This window comes from Periplaneta americana, chromosome 14 (genome assembly GCF_040183065.1).
Source record: "Periplaneta americana isolate PAMFEO1 chromosome 14, P.americana_PAMFEO1_priV1, whole genome shotgun sequence".
NCBI lineage: Eukaryota > Metazoa > Arthropoda > Insecta > Blattodea > Blattidae > Periplaneta > Periplaneta americana.
The window spans coordinates 160,136,234-160,154,988 of NC_091130.1; the positions used below are offsets into that span (position 1 = coordinate 160,136,234).

Genomic DNA, 18,755 nt, shown 5'->3' on the forward strand with positions numbered 1-18,755 from the left:
GGAACTATATTTCAAATTGCCGATAGCTTCAAATTTCTTGACTCTACTGCTACCTGTAACAATGATGTGTGTACAGAACTAAAAACCAGACTCGTGGCTGCAAATTAAGCATATTTTGGTTCTGTTAAGTTCCTCATATCAAAACACTCTCGATATGAAACAAGAATTATACTCGTAATATTTTGAGAAGGACCACAGTGACATATGGAAGATGACAACATAGGACATTCCATTTTTGAAATGCATGAGAAGTAAAATCTTGCGAAGAACTGTAACAGAGGAATACAATTAGCAACACTAAGATAAATCGAGTGGTCAGCGGGGCCTTGGAAGACAGATTGACGTGTTGGACAGAACAGAGAATGATGCGGAGGTGAGAATAAGGATGCGTGACGAAGAACATGAAGCCATCTTCCACACCACTGACTGTAAGCTAAAGAGGAATATATGTAATTATGTCATGCAACAGAGCAGTGGAGGTACCTTACTTAACAAGGTGTTGAGATTCTGCAGCGTCAAAATTCAACATGCATGAGAAATTCTGCGTGGAGCCTTCTGTCTGAACAGGGTTCTTTTATATGGCGTGAATCTACGACATGGAACTGAAAGTTTTACTTTCTTCCCAGGGGAAATGATGCTAAGGATTTTATCACCCTTTAAAAAATTACTCTCTGCCAGATTTGAACCGGCAAATCTTGGATCCAACAATTAGCAGGTAACACAGTTCCACATTCCTTGCAGATTGAGATGAAATCAAACTTAAGGATAACAGGAGAACACAGTTCTACATTCTTTGCAGGCTATCCAACTGTAAACTTCTCTCTCACAGTCACTATAACAATTAGGCCGTCGATTGGAGCAGAGATTTTTCCAGCCGTACTTCAAAAACAGCTCCAGAGTTCATTCAGACTTGTATAAATTAAGTACTGGGTGTGCTGTAGGAGGAGGAAGCGTGGCACTGCAGAGAATGTGGCAGTTGCATTCTGCAGGTCTCTACAGCAAGTGCCAAATCTTCACTGTTATCCAATGTCACTTAAATTTGTAAATGTATTACGAGTATTATTATTAAACTATTATTAATTGTCTAATGATTGACGGTATTATTTGTTGTACTTTTTGTAGCACTGATTAGAATAACTTACAAACTATAATGTAAGTCAAGTCATGTGATGCACCTAACGTAGATGCAAAATAACTTCGGCACTACATATACAATCTCCAGGACAAAGCCTACTGAGAGAGGAATACTGAACCTGATCCCACTCTCAGGCGGAAGAAACTATATTACTACGGTTGTCTGTTGAAATGGACATACTCTCAAATGTATCAAAAGTCAGATGTTATAAACTTATCAAAGATTATCAGTGATAACCAAACATGTAATTGCATTGTTTTATACTGCCAATGTCCTTTGTGAAATTACATATCGTACATACGCATATAACAATGGGTGTATGTCCAAAAACAGGTTTTGCTTAGGGTAGCGCTGTTTGAAGAGTGACAGCTCTCTTGGCAGTGATTCAGTTTTCGTGACTTATACATTACATTACAGTAATTGCTGGACCTATCAACCATCCTCCCTGATTCCTAGACATACTGGAGTTCAAGTCTATAGATGAACTGAATCCTTCCAAGCAACTTATGAATAATTACTGTCTTCTTCTAACAGGTTCGTCACTTTCCAGGCTGAGCTAACTTTCTGAACGATTTCTAAATTCTGGATTGTTGAATCAGATGGTTCTGAACGTCAAACAGCATGACACATTTTGTAAGATTTCTTCGTAATATGATAAAGATAAATGAAGATTTGCTGTTCTAACTGAACTGCACTGAATCACTGAATGGCTGTCATCTGTTCATATTACACAACACAAAATCTTGCCACACTCGATCCAGTGGAAATGTACTCGCTTTCCTCCGCTATAACAGCACATCTTGAGCGAAACCTGTTTCCTGGCAAACAGTCTGTACAATAAGGGACATAACAGTTGAGTGACCAGAGTTGTATCCAAGTCAAAGAAAGCAAACTGTGCATGCTCCGAGCTGAAAGTTTTCAGTCATATGTTGAGAGATATTTAAAGATTACATATCTACGCTACAAGAAATTAAAACTATAGCCCCTTGTGAACCCCACTACAGATCTTGCAACATTTGCGCCTGCTCAACAATTATGCCCTCACTGTACACATAAGCACACTGTAATAATGTTGATAAAGAAAGATCGAAGTTGACATTTTCATGTCTGTTCTGTTCTCATTAAGAAAGACAACATAGTTATAAAGTTATGTGTGTAATGTGAAGGACTTGGCAGTCTTATATCAGAATGCTACAGCTGTGAGCTATGTCCACAGACAACATTATGGTAACATACATTGTTCAAATAAATAAGTACAAACTATTACATAACGAGTCATGACCAAGGAGAGGTATCACTAGTATCATGTCTTGTGCCAACTGAACCAGCATTTTGACCACTTTTGGCATAAAGTGAAAAGTGTAGGCCTGGCTGCATAAACATCACTAATGGAGTTCATTTTTCGTTGAAGGCCAGGAAATGAACTGACTTGTGTCTCTGTATGACACTCTGATGAGATTATGTAAACTGACCCAAGATCACAGAAGTACACACGTGAAATGTGGTGGAAAATCGTGCTTATGACATGGCTAATGAGAAAGACGAGCTATGGCGCGAATCCGAGTCACATGGTTACTCAGTCTAGTCATGGCCTTCGTGACAATCGCCTAATATAAATACATGTTCAAAGTTTTAAAAAGCAAAGGAATTGCTATATTAAAATCACGTTAAACGTGCATTTATATATAAACTTATTCAATGTTATGACTAAGAATGTGACGTCACATTAGTCTGTCATTAGCCACAGTTTATGAGTGGCTTGCAGAACTTCGTTCTATATCGAACTGACTCCTTCATGCTGTTTCAAATTGTTCCCAAACAAACTGTAAATAAGTTATACAGAATAAAGGAACTGATTGTTACCATAAAACAAAAGGAGGAGGGTTGGAAACAAATGACTGCAGACTGTAATTTCACGAATGTAATAACAAGAGACTGGGAAGGTTTAAAATTATGACAACACAAAGAAACGTGAAATATGAAGCTAACATAACCTGCAATCCAATATAAGCATTGTACATTATAGCATTATCATATACGAAATACAAACACGCACTGTTTGCACAACTGTCCCTTAGTGAAAGCCAATAATTTTATTCTCATTTTAAATAAATTCAATCTTAGGGGCATGGGATAGATTCTTGCAAGGCCATGGAGTGGATTTTCCCGCTGTTGCATTATCTTAGGAAGGAATTCGTGAATTTGTATCTTTCAGAAATAAATGTGCTGGGTCATACAATCACCGTCTGACCAGTGCTGTGGCAGATACTCTGCTGGCCAATACATGAGTCTGTGGTTCAGCGGTTACTTGCTATGCTAGTGTGACTGCCTAATAAATTTTAAAAGTTATGTACTCACTCAGGTCATGCAAGGGGACCCTAGCATCTACTCAGGAAATTACCCATCACCTTTCTTAGTTCTCTTTGACAAAGTGAATTGATCTCTTTGCAGATCTTATCCTTCAGTTCTTCTCTTCTTATTTTGTACACTTCCCGTTTCCCGAAATCTATTATTCATATCATAACTTGGAACTCGATCACCTGAGAATTTCTCTTGAAATAATCTCCTGACAGCAGAAGCAGATTCTGTACGGACGTACGAATTGTAAATAAACACCTAATCAGGCCTATGCTACCTCCTGCCTTCTCTCATCTCTGTGCCATCAGGCACCCATTTCTTCTTTATCAGTTTACTACTGTCTCTTGTTTACCTATCAGTAAATAGCTTTAACATTTTTAATGGTCCAACAGAAGGTTAATTAATTCTTCGAGATATTGCTTTCGTAATATTTCACTAGCAATTCATGAAACCCAACCTGAACTCCTTCTCTTCAATAGGAAAAGATGAAACTTTAATTAAAATTACTGGTTGTACACCAGGAAAATAAAATCACCCAGAACAATACGTTAGAAGTAAAATAAAATTAAAATAAATAATACTGGCACAGCAAATTTAAGACCTTACTGCACAATTTCGTTTTGTAACTAAATGCTGATTCAGTTCTCAATACAGCCATCTCCGAATAAAGTGTTATCACTGTGGTAACCAACACAACTGGATTTATCAACAGACAAAAATTAAATGGACAAAGTCACAAAATGACACAAATATAACAAAAACAAGTGATCTCTGTTCAGCACTTGTATGTCAGCATTCGAGGAACGTTACATTCTGTTCTTAAGTTGCATATCCTTCTCTTGACAATAATATTGTCCAATATAATTATTACTATTCCTTGTAAAATTTAAGATATAATCATATGTGTGTCATCAAGTTGTACTCGTCCGTACAACACATTCTTTGAGCCCTTGGCACAGACTCATTCAACTGGCAAGATCTCCAATACCTTTCACACAAAAATCTTTTCTGAATACTTTTATAAGGTAAAATTTCAATATAAAAATTTCTATTAGTTAAAAAATAAGTCCATTGCAATAAATATCTTTGCATGAGAAAGAGAAATGATTGGCCAACTTCAAATGTGGTCCCACACAAACAAAGGAAGAGTTTACATAAACATTTTTCCGAAAGCTTCGTATTTGGAAGACGTGCTCTTCCTCAGGTAAGCTTTGCATACTAACGTCAGACGTGGCATTTTCCAGTTGTTTTGTTTTTGTGACAATGAAATAAAGTATTCCACTGTATTTCGAATACTTCTATAATGTAGGTAAGTACCTAATGCTCTTGATTTAACAACAGATTTATTTTCTTTCTTGCTTCCCAGTATTTAGATGTAAGACTTTTATAAATGTATCATAATTATTATGAAACGCAACGATTTCGGGCAAATGTTTATATAAATTATGCTGGAGTTTCATTCACTTCTCTTTTTCTTCTTGTACTCATTCATAGTGTTCTACCCAAGGGCAGGTCTTTCACTGCAAACCCAGTATTCTCCAAACGCACAAAGACTCAAAATGCGACAGTTACAAAATTTGTCATGTTTACGATAAAATTATAACTAAAAAGTGTTTGTACAACATTATGACAAAACAGGAAGATAGAGCTACAAGAATTGCCGATTTGCTCTGTTGATAAATTCTATTCAACATACCAAAAGCCTTCAAGCCATACTTACAACTAAACACAACCATACTCATACCATATTGAATTTTCGCCTTTCGCTTTAGTCTTACTTGATCTTTTGCCTTCTTCTGCTGTATTTGCGGGGGGTGCAAGGCTGTCCTCATTGGGGCTGGGTGGACCACGAGGGGCTACCTGACTAGACTCATCCGCTCCACCGATTACAGTTGAAATACGATTATAAACCAGGAATGACCTGCAATTAAATTCACAAGTAAGACTTACTGTGTAAGTGGACATACACACATGAGCTACACACCATAACTTTCTAAATTGCCCATATCCTGGTTAAGCTGAGATCATCAAACACTTCATTAACTTTTCTTTCCTCTACAGTTGTCATAAAAAATCTTCTTTATTGTCACACAAGCGCACATGCACAATGTATTGTAGCAGTGTATGTAACATTTCATTTTGAAATAGAACTGATAAATATGAAAATGTATCTGGTACTAAATAATGAGGCTGATTCTTCTAGCATTATGTATTATTGCAGAATTACTTTATTTTGTAAGAAATCTCTTAAGTGCCAGTTCTAAAACTGAGAGATTGATCTGGAATGAAGATAACTTCTGCTAGGATGCTCACACTTTGACGAATTCATTAAATTAGAAGAGGATGAGACTCATAATGTTATTGTTTAATCAACTGTCTGAAGACAAGTTTGAACCTCATAAATAACACCAATAAGGCATCATTAATGAGGCAACAAAGACAGGAGATAATGGGGTAAGGTGGTCAGTTCCTTTCCCCTGACTCATCATAACTAAGCATGTTGCACCTTCCTTCCATCTTAAAGCTGGAGCAATCAGCACACAATGCCTTAGTACGTCTTACTGCAAGCAAAATACCCTCAGTTATGATCATGATGATTTGTTTTATTCTTTTTCACCCTCATATATTAGGTCAACAGCCTGTTACCACCTCTCACCAGTGTTTAAGGGTGTTTCTACATATTTCTGCCTTCAGGATGATAATTCTGAAGTTTACAGGGTATGTGGCACTTGTTCATCCTTTGTTCATGTTAGTTTCCATTTTTCCTGTACTTTTATCGATTCGTGTATAACCTGTCATTCATTTTAAAAATCTCCTTGCCATGATTTAAAATGTCCATTAAAATTACACTTCACTTTTGTATTATTCCATAAGAGCTTGTGCTAAGTAGATCAAGTCCCTATTTATAATGTTAACAGACTTCTTTTTGGGGTTGATAAAATGTTGTTGTTGTTTTCTAATGCCAGGCGTTTGACAATAAAGTCATTTGACCTCTTGCACTCCAATATTTTTCAAAGATATTGTCATGGTTAGTCACTGAAACACAGATTTTGAGGTGTTCCGAATCCATTTCTTGGTTTGAGTTGCACAATGGGCAGTTAGGGGACTGATATATTCCAATTCTATGCACGTGTTTGGCCAAACAGTCATGGCCTGTTGCCAATCTAAATGCAGCTACAGACGATTTTCGTGGTAAATTGGGAATTAACTGTGGAATTTGATGCAGAGTTCCATTTTTTCCCTTGAGATTGTGTAATCAAATTTTGTTTGTTGAAGTCTAAGTATGTAGATTTAATAAATCTTTTCACAGAGTAATACGTAGATTTAGTAACAGGTCTGTAAGTAGCAGTGCTGCCCTTCTTTGCTAAAGCATCCGCATTCTCGTTTCCCAGGATTCCACAATGGGATGGTATCCATTGGAATACAATTCTTTTACTGAGTGATATTAATTGAGAGAGCATTTTAGTTATTTCTGCTGTTTCAGATGAAGGTGTGTGTTTAGAGACTATTGATAGAGTAGCTGCTTTGGAGTCTTGACAATTTCTGCACTTTTAAATTTATTGATGTGGCATAGAAGATTCCTGAGACTTTCACTTATTGCAGTGATTTCTCCATCAAAACTTGTTCCACATCCAAGAGATTTATAAAGTGAGAAGAGACAGCACGTAAACACCTGCACCGGCACCTTGTTCCCTGGAGATCAAGGATCCGTCGGTGTATAAATGAAGCCAGTTTTGTGGAGGGTACCTAATATTAATTGTCTCTAACGACAGTTGTTTCATTATTTTAGTGTTTACTTCTGTTAAATTTAGATTATACTCTATATTTAATAGAGTTAAAGGGTTTGGTTTAATTTGTAAGTTTTCTTTTAAATTTGGGATATTGATTTTCTGTTTTAATTCTTGAACAATGGATATGAAACTTTGTGCATGTAAGGTCCATTATGTTCCACTATTTTGGAAAACGAACGTGTATTTTCGTGCATACCTCGCATTATGATTACCTTGGATCTTGTTGTGGTGTTGAAGCACATGGAACCTCCGAAGTCGCATTGTTATCAAATGTAGTATCTTGATCTTTACTCTGAAAAACAGAGCACAATCAAAATGTAGCATATTTTGTAATTATTTCTACTTTCTAGGTAGGGTTACCAGATGAAGGAGGGAAAAAGCCTTTGGGGAGGCCGAGACGTAGATGGAAGGATAATATTAAAATGGATTCGAGGTAGGTGGGATATAATGGTAGAGACTGGATTAATCTTGCTCAGGATAGGGACCAAGGTGAGGGCGGCAATGAAGCCGTAAGTAAATAAGTAAGTTAGTTTTGTAATGAAAAAAAAAAGCTGTCTCTCCTCCCTCTCCCTCTCCCTCCCACCCACTCCCCCACATATACATATTATATTGACAAAGTTACACTTCCATACAACGATTTCGTAAATGAATCTTATTTTATTTCCATCACTTAAGGTAGCTATGGTTATAACTTACATAAGTGTCTTGAGATGTTTCTCTTGTGCCGTTATCTTCCCCTGTGTAATAGACTGTCCTGCGAGTTCCTGCACTGCCCAAACTTAGTGTGCTTTGTGTGAAGCCATCTGAAATATATAAATTCTTATCACAACAATGATTCACTGACTGATATTAATTCTCAGACCAAGCAGGTATAGAAATAGTAATATGCGTTACAAGAGCGATATGCTGAAGTTTTCATGTTCGAGGAAAAGTTTGAAAAAGCGAAACGTAGTTGAGCTTTTTTAATTTCCGAGAATTGAAAGAAAACATACCGCTCGTGTATCGTACATTATTTTGTGCGAAGATCGTTTATTTCTAATTAGTTGCAATGAAATCTCCATCTTGGTTTCTGTTCAATGACGGCAATTTTGGAAAACGAAATTATCTATCTTCAACATTGTTGCTTTAAAATGTTTTCTGTGTTTACTATACTCCAGCAGGCCGTGATATATGTCTGTCTTGATGAGTCTGGAATCTTGTTGATTTTTTCACGGCTTCCTTAATGTTACTTGCATCACGAATGCAGTAACTTTAGTGGAGTTGTAGAGTTTATTTAATTTTTGCAAATATTTAAAAACAATAATTAACATTGCAATTTAGGTGAAATTGCAGTGGTAAGTTTCCAATTTATAATTATTACCATATTGAACGTCTCTAAAAATAATATGTTAAAAGCCTAAAGCAGTAAAATCAATACGTCACTTAAGCGGTAAGAAGAGGGAAATTGTTATGTGTGTTAGCTTGGGAATACTGAATGTAGAATTTTAGACTTTCTGCGGATTGGTTTTGTGCGGAAACCAAGCAAATACGCACGATCTCGCACAAAATACAGTACATACTGTAAGTTTAACATCCCCCCCCCCCATTATAATAAGTAGTTCCTGATGAAGTCCTGAAATAATGCTTTCCTTTCCACGTTAAGCAGATTCCTCAAACAACACTATAAAGCATATCCTATCTGCTTATTCACACTGCACAGGCTTTACTGCACATAGTAACATTAGGGGAATTTAATCTGCCCATGTCTGCACTCTTTATCGAAATGAAATGAAATGTGGAACTAATTTTGATGGCATGGTGAGTGAAATAGCATATCAAATAAAACACTCAAATGAAAATGACTTGACTTGAACTATTAGGTGAATGTCTACCTATCTTACTCTATATACAAATTTTTATAATATGACATACCCTGAAGAACCTGATTTCTCAAATCTTCCAAGCTGACATCTGATTCGTTGCCACCTTCCCCAGACTCTGAGCCATGAGAGAGCGCCACCTGACTTTCAGTGCGCCTGGTGTCTTCATGCCAAGAGCGGCGATTCTAGAAAACAGCACGTGCTATCCGTTAGTTAATAATGGGAAATTACACTTTACTTCAATGTCTGTAACATCTGCACTATTCAGAATTTGTTTATAATTCCGAAATTAGCCTGCCAGAGTTAGAATTCTTCTTTTTCCCTTTTAATTATACCATTCAAGTGAAAATAGGACTGTTCTACATCCCTGCAAGGACATCCCTGCATAAGATTCACAAGAAATGGTCTATAATTCAACTGTTTAGTACATAAAGGGGTCATTGAAAAACATTTTAAGGATTTTAGCCCTAAGAAGGACGAAGTGTGGTGAACTTACTGCACTCTGTCAACTTTGGCTTCATGGGTCTGAAGATATCTACAATGATTTTATTACTATACACCAGAATGCACTTACTGGGAATGATCTAACTGGACTCGACATCTTTAAAAGTTTTGCAGTCAGGTCAAGCTCGGCCATGGTGGCGCTAGCACAGTGCTTTGGCAGGCAGAGACGTAAGTCCAAGAAAAGGCTGTGTCTAAATCCATAGACACGATCCACACTGAATCTCCTATTTTCGTAGATTTTTAATATAATATGTAGAATAGGTGAATCTGTTCTTATGTAGGATTATAGCAAATCATATACAATGCTTAGTATGCAAGCAATTACAATATGAAACGACATTACGAGTTAAAGCACCCGGCGGACTATGAAGGATCTGAAGGAGAAGAACGAGTTGCTCTAGTAAAATGTCTAGAAGTGGATAAATGTGATGCAAGTAGTCCACTGACACTGTGAAATTTTACAATTATCTGTCTACCAAGTTAAATGCTATTTACTGCAGTTGCACAGTATTAAAGTTCATGAAATGTGCTGATTATACTGTACATGTAGGCCTATTTATTGTTGTACGATCGTAAGAGGAAAAAAAAGTCGTACCAGTAATATACGTAATATTAATGATGGGACTTGCATTTCGAAATATAAAATTGATCATTAAATTGATACTAAATTTTTATGGAAATGACCACAGATTTAAAAGAGCGATATAAATAAACATTAATTATTCCGATGAAAGAGTAATGGAACGGAGAAAAATTCTCTCCGGCGCCGGGATTTGAACCCGGGTTTTCAGTTCTATGTGCTGATGCTTTATCCACTAAGCCACACTGGATACCACCCCAGCATCGGAATTTTTCTCCGTTCCATTACTCTTTCATCGGAATAATTAATGTTTATTTATATCATCGTATGATGACGCAGAATATCTGCATGGAAATATCATATGTACTTCGGTACATTAAAATAATATATATATTAATTATTCCGTAAAATACACATTTTTTAATTATAGTATTCTATTAATGTTATTATACATTCCCTGCTATGTACCGTACTTTCTGGGGTACAAAACGCACTTTTCTTTCGAAAATCTGTCTGCAACTTCTGCATCGATACTAACTCTGTGAATGGGTGAAAGCTTCATGGGATTCTGTGAAAACTGAGATAATAACCTGTCGGTTCGCACTCTGTTCTTAGAGTATAGTGTTGACGTTACGAACTACAGTACATTCAGCGCATTTCGAACTAGTGGATCAAGATGAAGCAATGAACTGCATTTTCCACGTGTGTTACCCAATCCTGGACCATTCCCCTGAACTAAAGTCAGCTTCAGTTCACTGTTCTCAGTTCAGTGACTTGTGTGTGGTTTGTGCCCTTGATCCACCAGTTCGAAACACGCTGACAAAAGCGTGCATGATTGTTGCAAGACTCGAACTTATTCAGACGGTCAATTTATTAAGGACTGAATTTTAACATAGCAAAGAATGTATGTCCCAATGAATCTTCGAAGTTCGACACTATAAGCTTGTCGCTAAATATTGTTGCTAATCGTGCACAAGAAATTTCCCTGGTCTACATTCACATTGCACTGAATGACACGACTGAACTGTCGTCTGGTACCGTGCTGCATTGAGTTTGACATGGCTGCTCTACGGAACCGTCAGAAGCACTGTGTGAAGGCACTGCCATGGATCTGTACCAGACCAACGCGTACTCACCCTTGGCACCTTACTGATGAAGTCTGAGCCTGCCTTTCGCACTCTTTTCACAAGGGTGGCACCAAAACTTTTCCTAGAAAAACGAAAAAAAAATAATTTAATTATAATGTTTAGATATTAATTAATTCCACTTCGTCGTTCCTGAACTACTACATTTATATACGTACATAGTGTATCTCATTACAAATTATAATGAAAAACATACGGGTATTATGATGTGTAGTAGTATAGTGTATTACGTACACAGTTCTCATATTTCCAGAACACGTTATGACTGTTATGAGAAATAAAAATACCAAAATTCGTGTTCTACAGTGTGAGCAGAAAGTAACTAGGTATTATTAAATGGCTGTAGAATGTTTAATATCGATGGAATCATAATAACAATAGTGTGTACATTAAACTTTCGCATGTTAGTAATATAGGTGGAAGTATGCAAAGATGGCCTGTCACCTGTCTGTTCGCAAGTGAGCACAGACTGCTGCACGCTATGAATTCCGTTGTTCTTGCAGAGATGGTGCATAAGGTACAAATCAATCCCCAACATCGTGTTTATCCTTCACAAAGCATACTAACTGACCAATGGTGTACATTTAAAGTGATATATCTATGGGGCACGGTAGAAAAGGCGTAAATTAGAAATTGGTGTTTTGAGTTATGATCTCCATGTGAATACCGGAAATGTGCTTCGTCAGATGGTATAAAGGGCATTTGCCTCCATATTCAGATTTGCAGTCCATCATAATGATATTGGCCCTCATTTCAAACTTTCCTTCTGCTCTACCCCAAAACTTGCAATTTATTACCAAGCTCCACAGATATAATATACAACTGAAACCGTAATTGCAGCTACTCATCATCTAATAGTGGAACAAAATTACTTACTTTTTTGTAGAACAGCTTTCCAACTTCCTATAATGTTCCATAATTTTCTCTTCCAGTTTTTCCTTCTGTCGACATAGATTGTTCAGTTTGTCTCTGTTGAAATAAAAGAAATGAAATCACACATCAAACATTCCGCAACTGTTACGAATTTCAAACATTATGTCAATGTATCATCACACATTCTGTCTTTGCATCATTTTCATCAACTCATACTCTCCTTCAGAGCACCCAGTGCGTAGAACTGTGGTTCCTGGGTTCGATTTTTGGTGCCGGAGCGAATTTTTCTCTGTTAATAACAAATGGTAACCATCACAGATAATTCTGTAGGACCAAAAATTAATCTTTACATTGTGTATAAAGATTACTCGATTTCCGCTGCAATGTTTAAAGCTAAGAGGAAGAGAAAAAAAAAGTTGAAGAAAAGAGCCCAGAAGTCACGTGATGGCTTGCTCTTGACATGATGGAATGGAGGGACAAAGTTAATATGGCGGAGCACGTCACTGCACTCAGCAGTATCAGGAAAATGCAATTGTGCCAAATGGAGGGAATTGTCAGCAATCACGAACTGCAGCACCTTCAAATGGCGCAATCTTAATGGAAACGGTCGTTCTGTGCTGCCATCTGTCACCACATACCACGTTAGGTTGTATTCAAAATACATGCATTTGCAAAGTGCTCCTTACGTGAACATCTTCTCCTCCATGTGGTAGTGCTCCTTATCCTCTAGTGAATGGGTGAGCAGCTCGTGGTACTGGCTCAAAAGCAGAGACACGTGATCCATAAGTGAGCGGCGATCATCTTCCAAACCTGTATTCATTTGCAGCAACATCTGAAAACAAAAACTAGTTACGTTCAATTGCACAAAAGCAGTCATTAAGCCTGACACATAGCTTATGTTATTTTCACAATATAAACCTGCTGTCTCTCCTAATACCGTAAAACTTCATTTATATGGTCTGAAGAAAAACCGCATACGTAAGAAAAACATATAACTAAAATTACATATAACATTTGAAATAGCATTAAATTTAATACCATATGATTATTACAAACAAAAGTCAGTTATATTTCATTGCTTGCTCCTGAGAGTTGAACCACGTCCTCAAATTGTTCAGTTACATCGTAATATGTTATGAAACATTTCACTGTTTGTAAAGCAGTAGCAGCTTCATTAATGGATACAACAGTGTTGGAGGCAACCATGCGCAGTTTCGAATTTCCAGAATTTCAAAGTGGACTGCATCTTAACCATGAAAATGTACTTTATTTTCACGGCAAACCTAGTTACGAGCAAAATTAATTTAGGACATATAAATGATATTTCATATCTTCCAAGGTTCAAAATACGAAAATGAATGATCGAAAAATGTGTATCCGAAATAAATTAACATGTAAAGTATAGAAATGTTGCCTCATCAATTCAAAGTACAACACAACTTTGGCTACAGTATCTTATGTAGAATAACTCTTCCATTTCTAAACATTGTATCGGAAGATGTATATATCACACATTAGATTCCGATGTGATGCAGGTAAAAATATACCACAGTATGAAGACCATTAGTAATAACAAAACAACTTATCCAAGCAGTCATATAAACAACATTATAAAAATATTTTGAGCTGCAAAACAACTTTAATAAGAACTTTAAACTCTTAAAACCACAACAAAATGCACAGTACAGTACTACAATGGACTCCCGCATATATAGGATTACGGGCACTGAAACTGCAGACGCCTGGTCATAATGGAACCTCAGAATCAGGTAATAAACAAACGGAAATTCAAATATATAAAGCAGGTAAAATACAATGTGAGAGCTCCTTCCTTATATAATGATACTATTTCCAGCATTTATTTCTTCTAAGCAAAGTGAATTTCCTATTTTGTACTCTGTGAGCGACACAAACACTGCCTACCTCACACCTGTTACTGAGCTTAGACACTTCCACTTCTAGCAGAGTGCTGTGGTCGTTGGCCTTGGCCAGCTCCCCTTGCATTTCTGTTTGCCGCAGCTTCAGACTTCCATTCTCAGTGCGCAGAGCTCTGTATTCCTCCTGCAGACTTCGGTACTCCTGCTTCAGCTTCTCACTTGCAGTGAACAAGTTTCGGAAATCATCCTGATAAACAATTTACAGGGTGTTAACATAAACAAGCCTTAAATAACATAACTATAACAGTATATAATATGTACAGACTTAGACAAAAAAAGTCACCGGCTGCCATATGCTAAGTCCCCTTCTGTTGATTCCGTGAGAGCCTAGGTTTATATATTAGCGAATTTCTTATAGGAGATTCTGTTCTGTTTTTTTTCTGTCTGTTTATAGATCAAATGTTATAAACAATCCATAACAAAGGTATACTGAAGAGCTAAATGGGGTGCACAATAAACATCCTTTCCCTAGTTGTGCTGCCCGAAGTGGAGTTAGACAAATTCATGCTGCAGGAGAGTGGTCACTTTTTGTGTACACTACAACGGTTGCCAGGTTATCAGAGCTCAAGAGAAATGAACAGATTTCATGCCCAGAAAGGGGACAAATACTTTTAGAGAACTAGTCAGTAGTGCAAGTAGAGAAATGGAAAGAAATACAGTTCACAATACAGACCAGCACATTGCTTGCCACAAGCCAAACCAGTTTCTTATCTCTCTTGTTCAAGTGGAGAGATGTCTTAAAACAAAGTATAGTGCTAATAAATGTACACGACCAGTTCAGGAAACTTCTGATGGGCTAATATTATGATAATTCTATTTCTGAATTTTTTTAAACTAATGGCAGGCACTTGACTTATGTCACTCACTAAAGAGGCCCCATCTAGCCAAAGCCTGTAGTTCTTGTCCTTGGTTCACTATAGGAGGAGAACTAAAGTAACATGATGATGAATGGAGCAGTGGTGCAATGCTGGTAGGGGACACAGAAGTACCCCGTGGAAACCTACCACCAAACACCTCTTTGTCCACCACAAATTCCAGTTGGACCCATTGCGATTCGAACCCAGGTTACCAGTGTGGAATGCTAACACTCAGCAGTTCAGCTAATGTTGCACCTATTTCCGAATACTAAGAGACTGCAAAGCAAATTCTTCTGGAGTGTGAGTACAGACAGGGTTCTTGCAAACAAGTGATAACTCTAAGGTTGGTATGAAGTTCCTGATCAAAACTGAGATAAAGGTGTCAGGTACTCAGGGGTGCACTAAAGCCAAAAAAACCGATGGATATCAGGCTTTAAAACTTTACATTCCCAAAGCATGAATCACAGCACGCCACGGTATTTCAGTAGCCAACCCAGAACTTGAGGCTTGCAATAATTCTTCTGGGGTCCTCAGCCAGGTGAGTTCACAAAGTTAAAGTGAAGTGACCAGATCTGACATAAGAAATGCACTTTCAGTGAGTTGGTAACACTGCTTGTTTAAGTATCAGTATACGTACTTTTAAGCTGGAGTGTTCTGCTCTCAAGTTGCCCAAGGAACGGGACTCCGACTTGAGCTTCTCCTTCTCCTGCTCCAGCAGAGTGTGGGCCGCTTCCTGGCGCGCACACAACTCCTTCAGAGCCCGCAGCTCGTTGCGCAGGTCCCGCTGAACTGCCTTCAGGCCCTCCCGCTCTCGCAGAAGAGCCTCGTACTCAGTGCTCAGCTGTTCGTGCAGGGACTGCAGCGTCACTTGGTCAAGCAGCAGCTGCTGGTGTGCCGACTGCTGCAGGCTGCGCTCCTTCACCAGCTGCAGGCACAACAACACTCTGCTTGAGAGCTTGGGCTCCTGGTTGGTGATAACTCGCAAAACAGAACTCATTCCTACATGCCTGATAAGCGGGACATCACAGCGAGTTCAAATAACTGTCAGTGGCGTAGCGTCAATGTAAGCCAAAAAGCTCAGCTTCCCCAGTTAATAATAATTTCATAATAAACCTGCAGTTTATGAACAAAATTAGTTATTAATTTTTATAGAATTTATATTTACGCGTTAAATATTGTGATGCGGCAGCTCAGGATGATTCGTGATGCAGCAGTAAACAAGAAGCCTGCACACACCAGCTTCCAAGCTGACTGGTTTCTTTCACACATTCTTCTGTGTAACCCACCCCGCAGATTTTCCATCCCTTTCTAACTTAACTACCCTGGTCGCAAGGCTCGCAAGAAGCTAGCTTTTAGATTGAAAATAATTTCTTTTCCGAGTTATCCCTTTCATGAGTTGTGTTCAGTTGAACACAAGTGTGATCTAAAAAACAAATGACGACTCCTTTGCTGTCAATGAAGGGCACAACCAAAAGACAGATGCATACTTACGTAATGTTACTAATATTGTATCTATTGACTGTTAATATTGTGATTCCTCTAAGTATGACAGGGACTGAGCTAATGTTATACGTATACGTGTCTATTTGTTAGAGATATGTGTAAACCGTGAAATCATATTTTACTACGTCTCATTTGAGGTCATGCCTTATTGGTGTTACTTACGATGTTCCAACCAATCTTCGGACTGCTGACTTGACATTGACTACTATTTATTTTAACCTGTAAGTGGTGAGATATTTTTCTAGTCACATAACTGGTGAGGTGGGGATTGCACTTACCGCAACTTAGGAACTTGTATCATAGCACTCAGATAATCAAACTGAATTTTTAATTTATATAATCAAGTACTTTTATTAGTTTTAACTAGGTGTTCTTCAAAATTAGCGAAGCAGGCAGCATAATATGCAATGAAAAAAATATATATCTCCGCACATCCACCTGGCCCAGGCTTCTTTTCTTACAATGGCTGGGGCACTGACAGTCACCACCTCACCAATTACGGGTTAAGACTATATTTTTGTAATACTTTTCTCATATGTACATGAAAGACAACTTGAGTTAGCTTCCCCTGCTCAAAATTTCATGCTACGCCACTGATAACTGTTAGTATATTTAAAACAACTTTCCCGAGCTCCAAAAAGAAGATCCTTTACCTCCCATGCACTTTCACTTTATACAAAATACCAAAGCAGTAGCCATATTCCTGGAAATACAGATCTTCAGCAATCAGGAACCTTAATACTGAGAAGGTGGCTTTAATAATAATCTTTACTAAACTCAATGTGTACAACTTTTAGCCATTCTTTTTATTTGTTCTGGAGGCTTGGCTTGGGACCTCACAGAGTGATTGTAAAGTACTGATGCAATGATGATTATGATGATGATGATGGGGAGAGGAAACGGGAAAAACCTGAAAAAAAAACCCTCACGCCCACTTTGTCCATCACAAATTAAGAGTGGTTTTACAAGTATACACTTTTTTTTTTTTTTTTTGCAGTCTGAGGTTATTTAAACCCACATGCCAAAAGTGCACAAAACAGCGTTTACTCAAAATCAGATCCAGCAGTGTTTTATTACAAAAGAAAGAATGTGAAATGAAACAGTGTAGATTATGATATATGTTCCAACAATGTTTGCTTCAGAATAATAACTATCTACAAAACCGACAACTTTTTCAGACAAAAGTTTGAAGTTCTAAAATTATCTATATTAATTACTTGCAAAATTCAAATAAAAAATTGCTTCTGGTAAATAACAAGAAATGGATTTTCATCTACATTTCCCATCAAAAAGCCTGTCGATCAGTTCACTGTATGGCCAAGTGGTTAGCCTCTCTGGCTTCCACTGTGGCCGATCCAGGTTCGATTCACATCTAGGCCATGAAAAAATTAGTGCTGGGCAAAGCAGAAATGTGGGGTTTTCTCGGTGTTCTCTCTATTACTATCATCATTCCACCGTACTGCACAATAACCCCCAGTCTGTGAGGTCTCCAGAACAATTAAAAAAATAGCTGAAAGCTGTACGCATTGTGTTTAATAAAGATTATTATTAGTTGACTAGTAAACAAAAATAGTGTGACAAAGCTTACTTTTACAATGTTATTATGTGTTGTCAATGATAGGTAATACGTGTGTGTCTAATTAGAAGGTGAATCACGACAAAACACGAATGGCTCCTCTACCTCGTCTTTCTCGGCGACCAGCTGAGAGTTGGCAAGCTGCAGAGCCGTGTGCTGGGTCGATAAAGAAGATATCTGCGACTGCAGCGTGGCCACGCCCACTTGCAGCTTTGCTTTCTCAGAGTGAAGGCTGTCAGCAGAGCTCTGCAGAGCGGACAGTTCCTGCCGCAGCTCCTCACACTGGCGGGCCAAGGACTCGTTATCGGACTTGAGAGCCTGCACGTCGGGACTCTGATCTTCCTTGCTGCTCACCTCCTCCACAGCAGTCTCCTTGGCCACCTCTTGCTTGGCTAGCAGGCCTCGCACGGCTCGCACTACCTCTGCACTGGCTGCTATCCTGCAAAGCATCTCTGTCACTGTATTCACAACACAATGAGATGTATACAAACATTGCCTCTCACATGCACCGAAGTTCAAGGCCATTTGTCGGGCATTGCATGCATGCAGTTCACTTCAGGCTGTTGTGAGCTACTGAAGGGATTACTCACTCGTGCACAATGTAATGTAACCTATTGCGTATTTTCTAATTGTTTCA

At 38.0% G+C, this 18,755-nt stretch overlaps 1 protein-coding gene across 2 annotated transcripts in view; it reads right to left on the bottom strand.

Annotated features, from left to right (window-relative positions):
• Girdin (protein girdin) overlaps positions 1–18,755 on the bottom strand; it is a 36,234-nt gene continuing 17,479 nt past the window's right edge. For both annotated transcript variants that reach the window (XM_069846523.1, XM_069846524.1), the window contains exons 16-25: positions 18,224–18,557; positions 15,677–15,964; positions 14,169–14,369; positions 12,932–13,077; positions 12,249–12,341; positions 11,364–11,436; positions 9,196–9,328; positions 7,981–8,087; positions 7,497–7,576; positions 1–5,414 (exon numbers count right to left, since the gene is read on the bottom strand). In XM_069846523.1, coding sequence (XP_069702624.1) covers positions 5,216–5,414; positions 7,497–7,576; positions 7,981–8,087; positions 9,196–9,328; positions 11,364–11,436; positions 12,249–12,341; positions 12,932–13,077; positions 14,169–14,369; positions 15,677–15,964; positions 18,224–18,557 — 1,654 coding nt within the window. In that variant the 3' untranslated portion in view covers positions 1–5,215. The remainder of the gene's footprint in view (positions 5,415–7,496; positions 7,577–7,980; positions 8,088–9,195; positions 9,329–11,363; positions 11,437–12,248; positions 12,342–12,931; positions 13,078–14,168; positions 14,370–15,676; positions 15,965–18,223; positions 18,558–18,755) is intronic.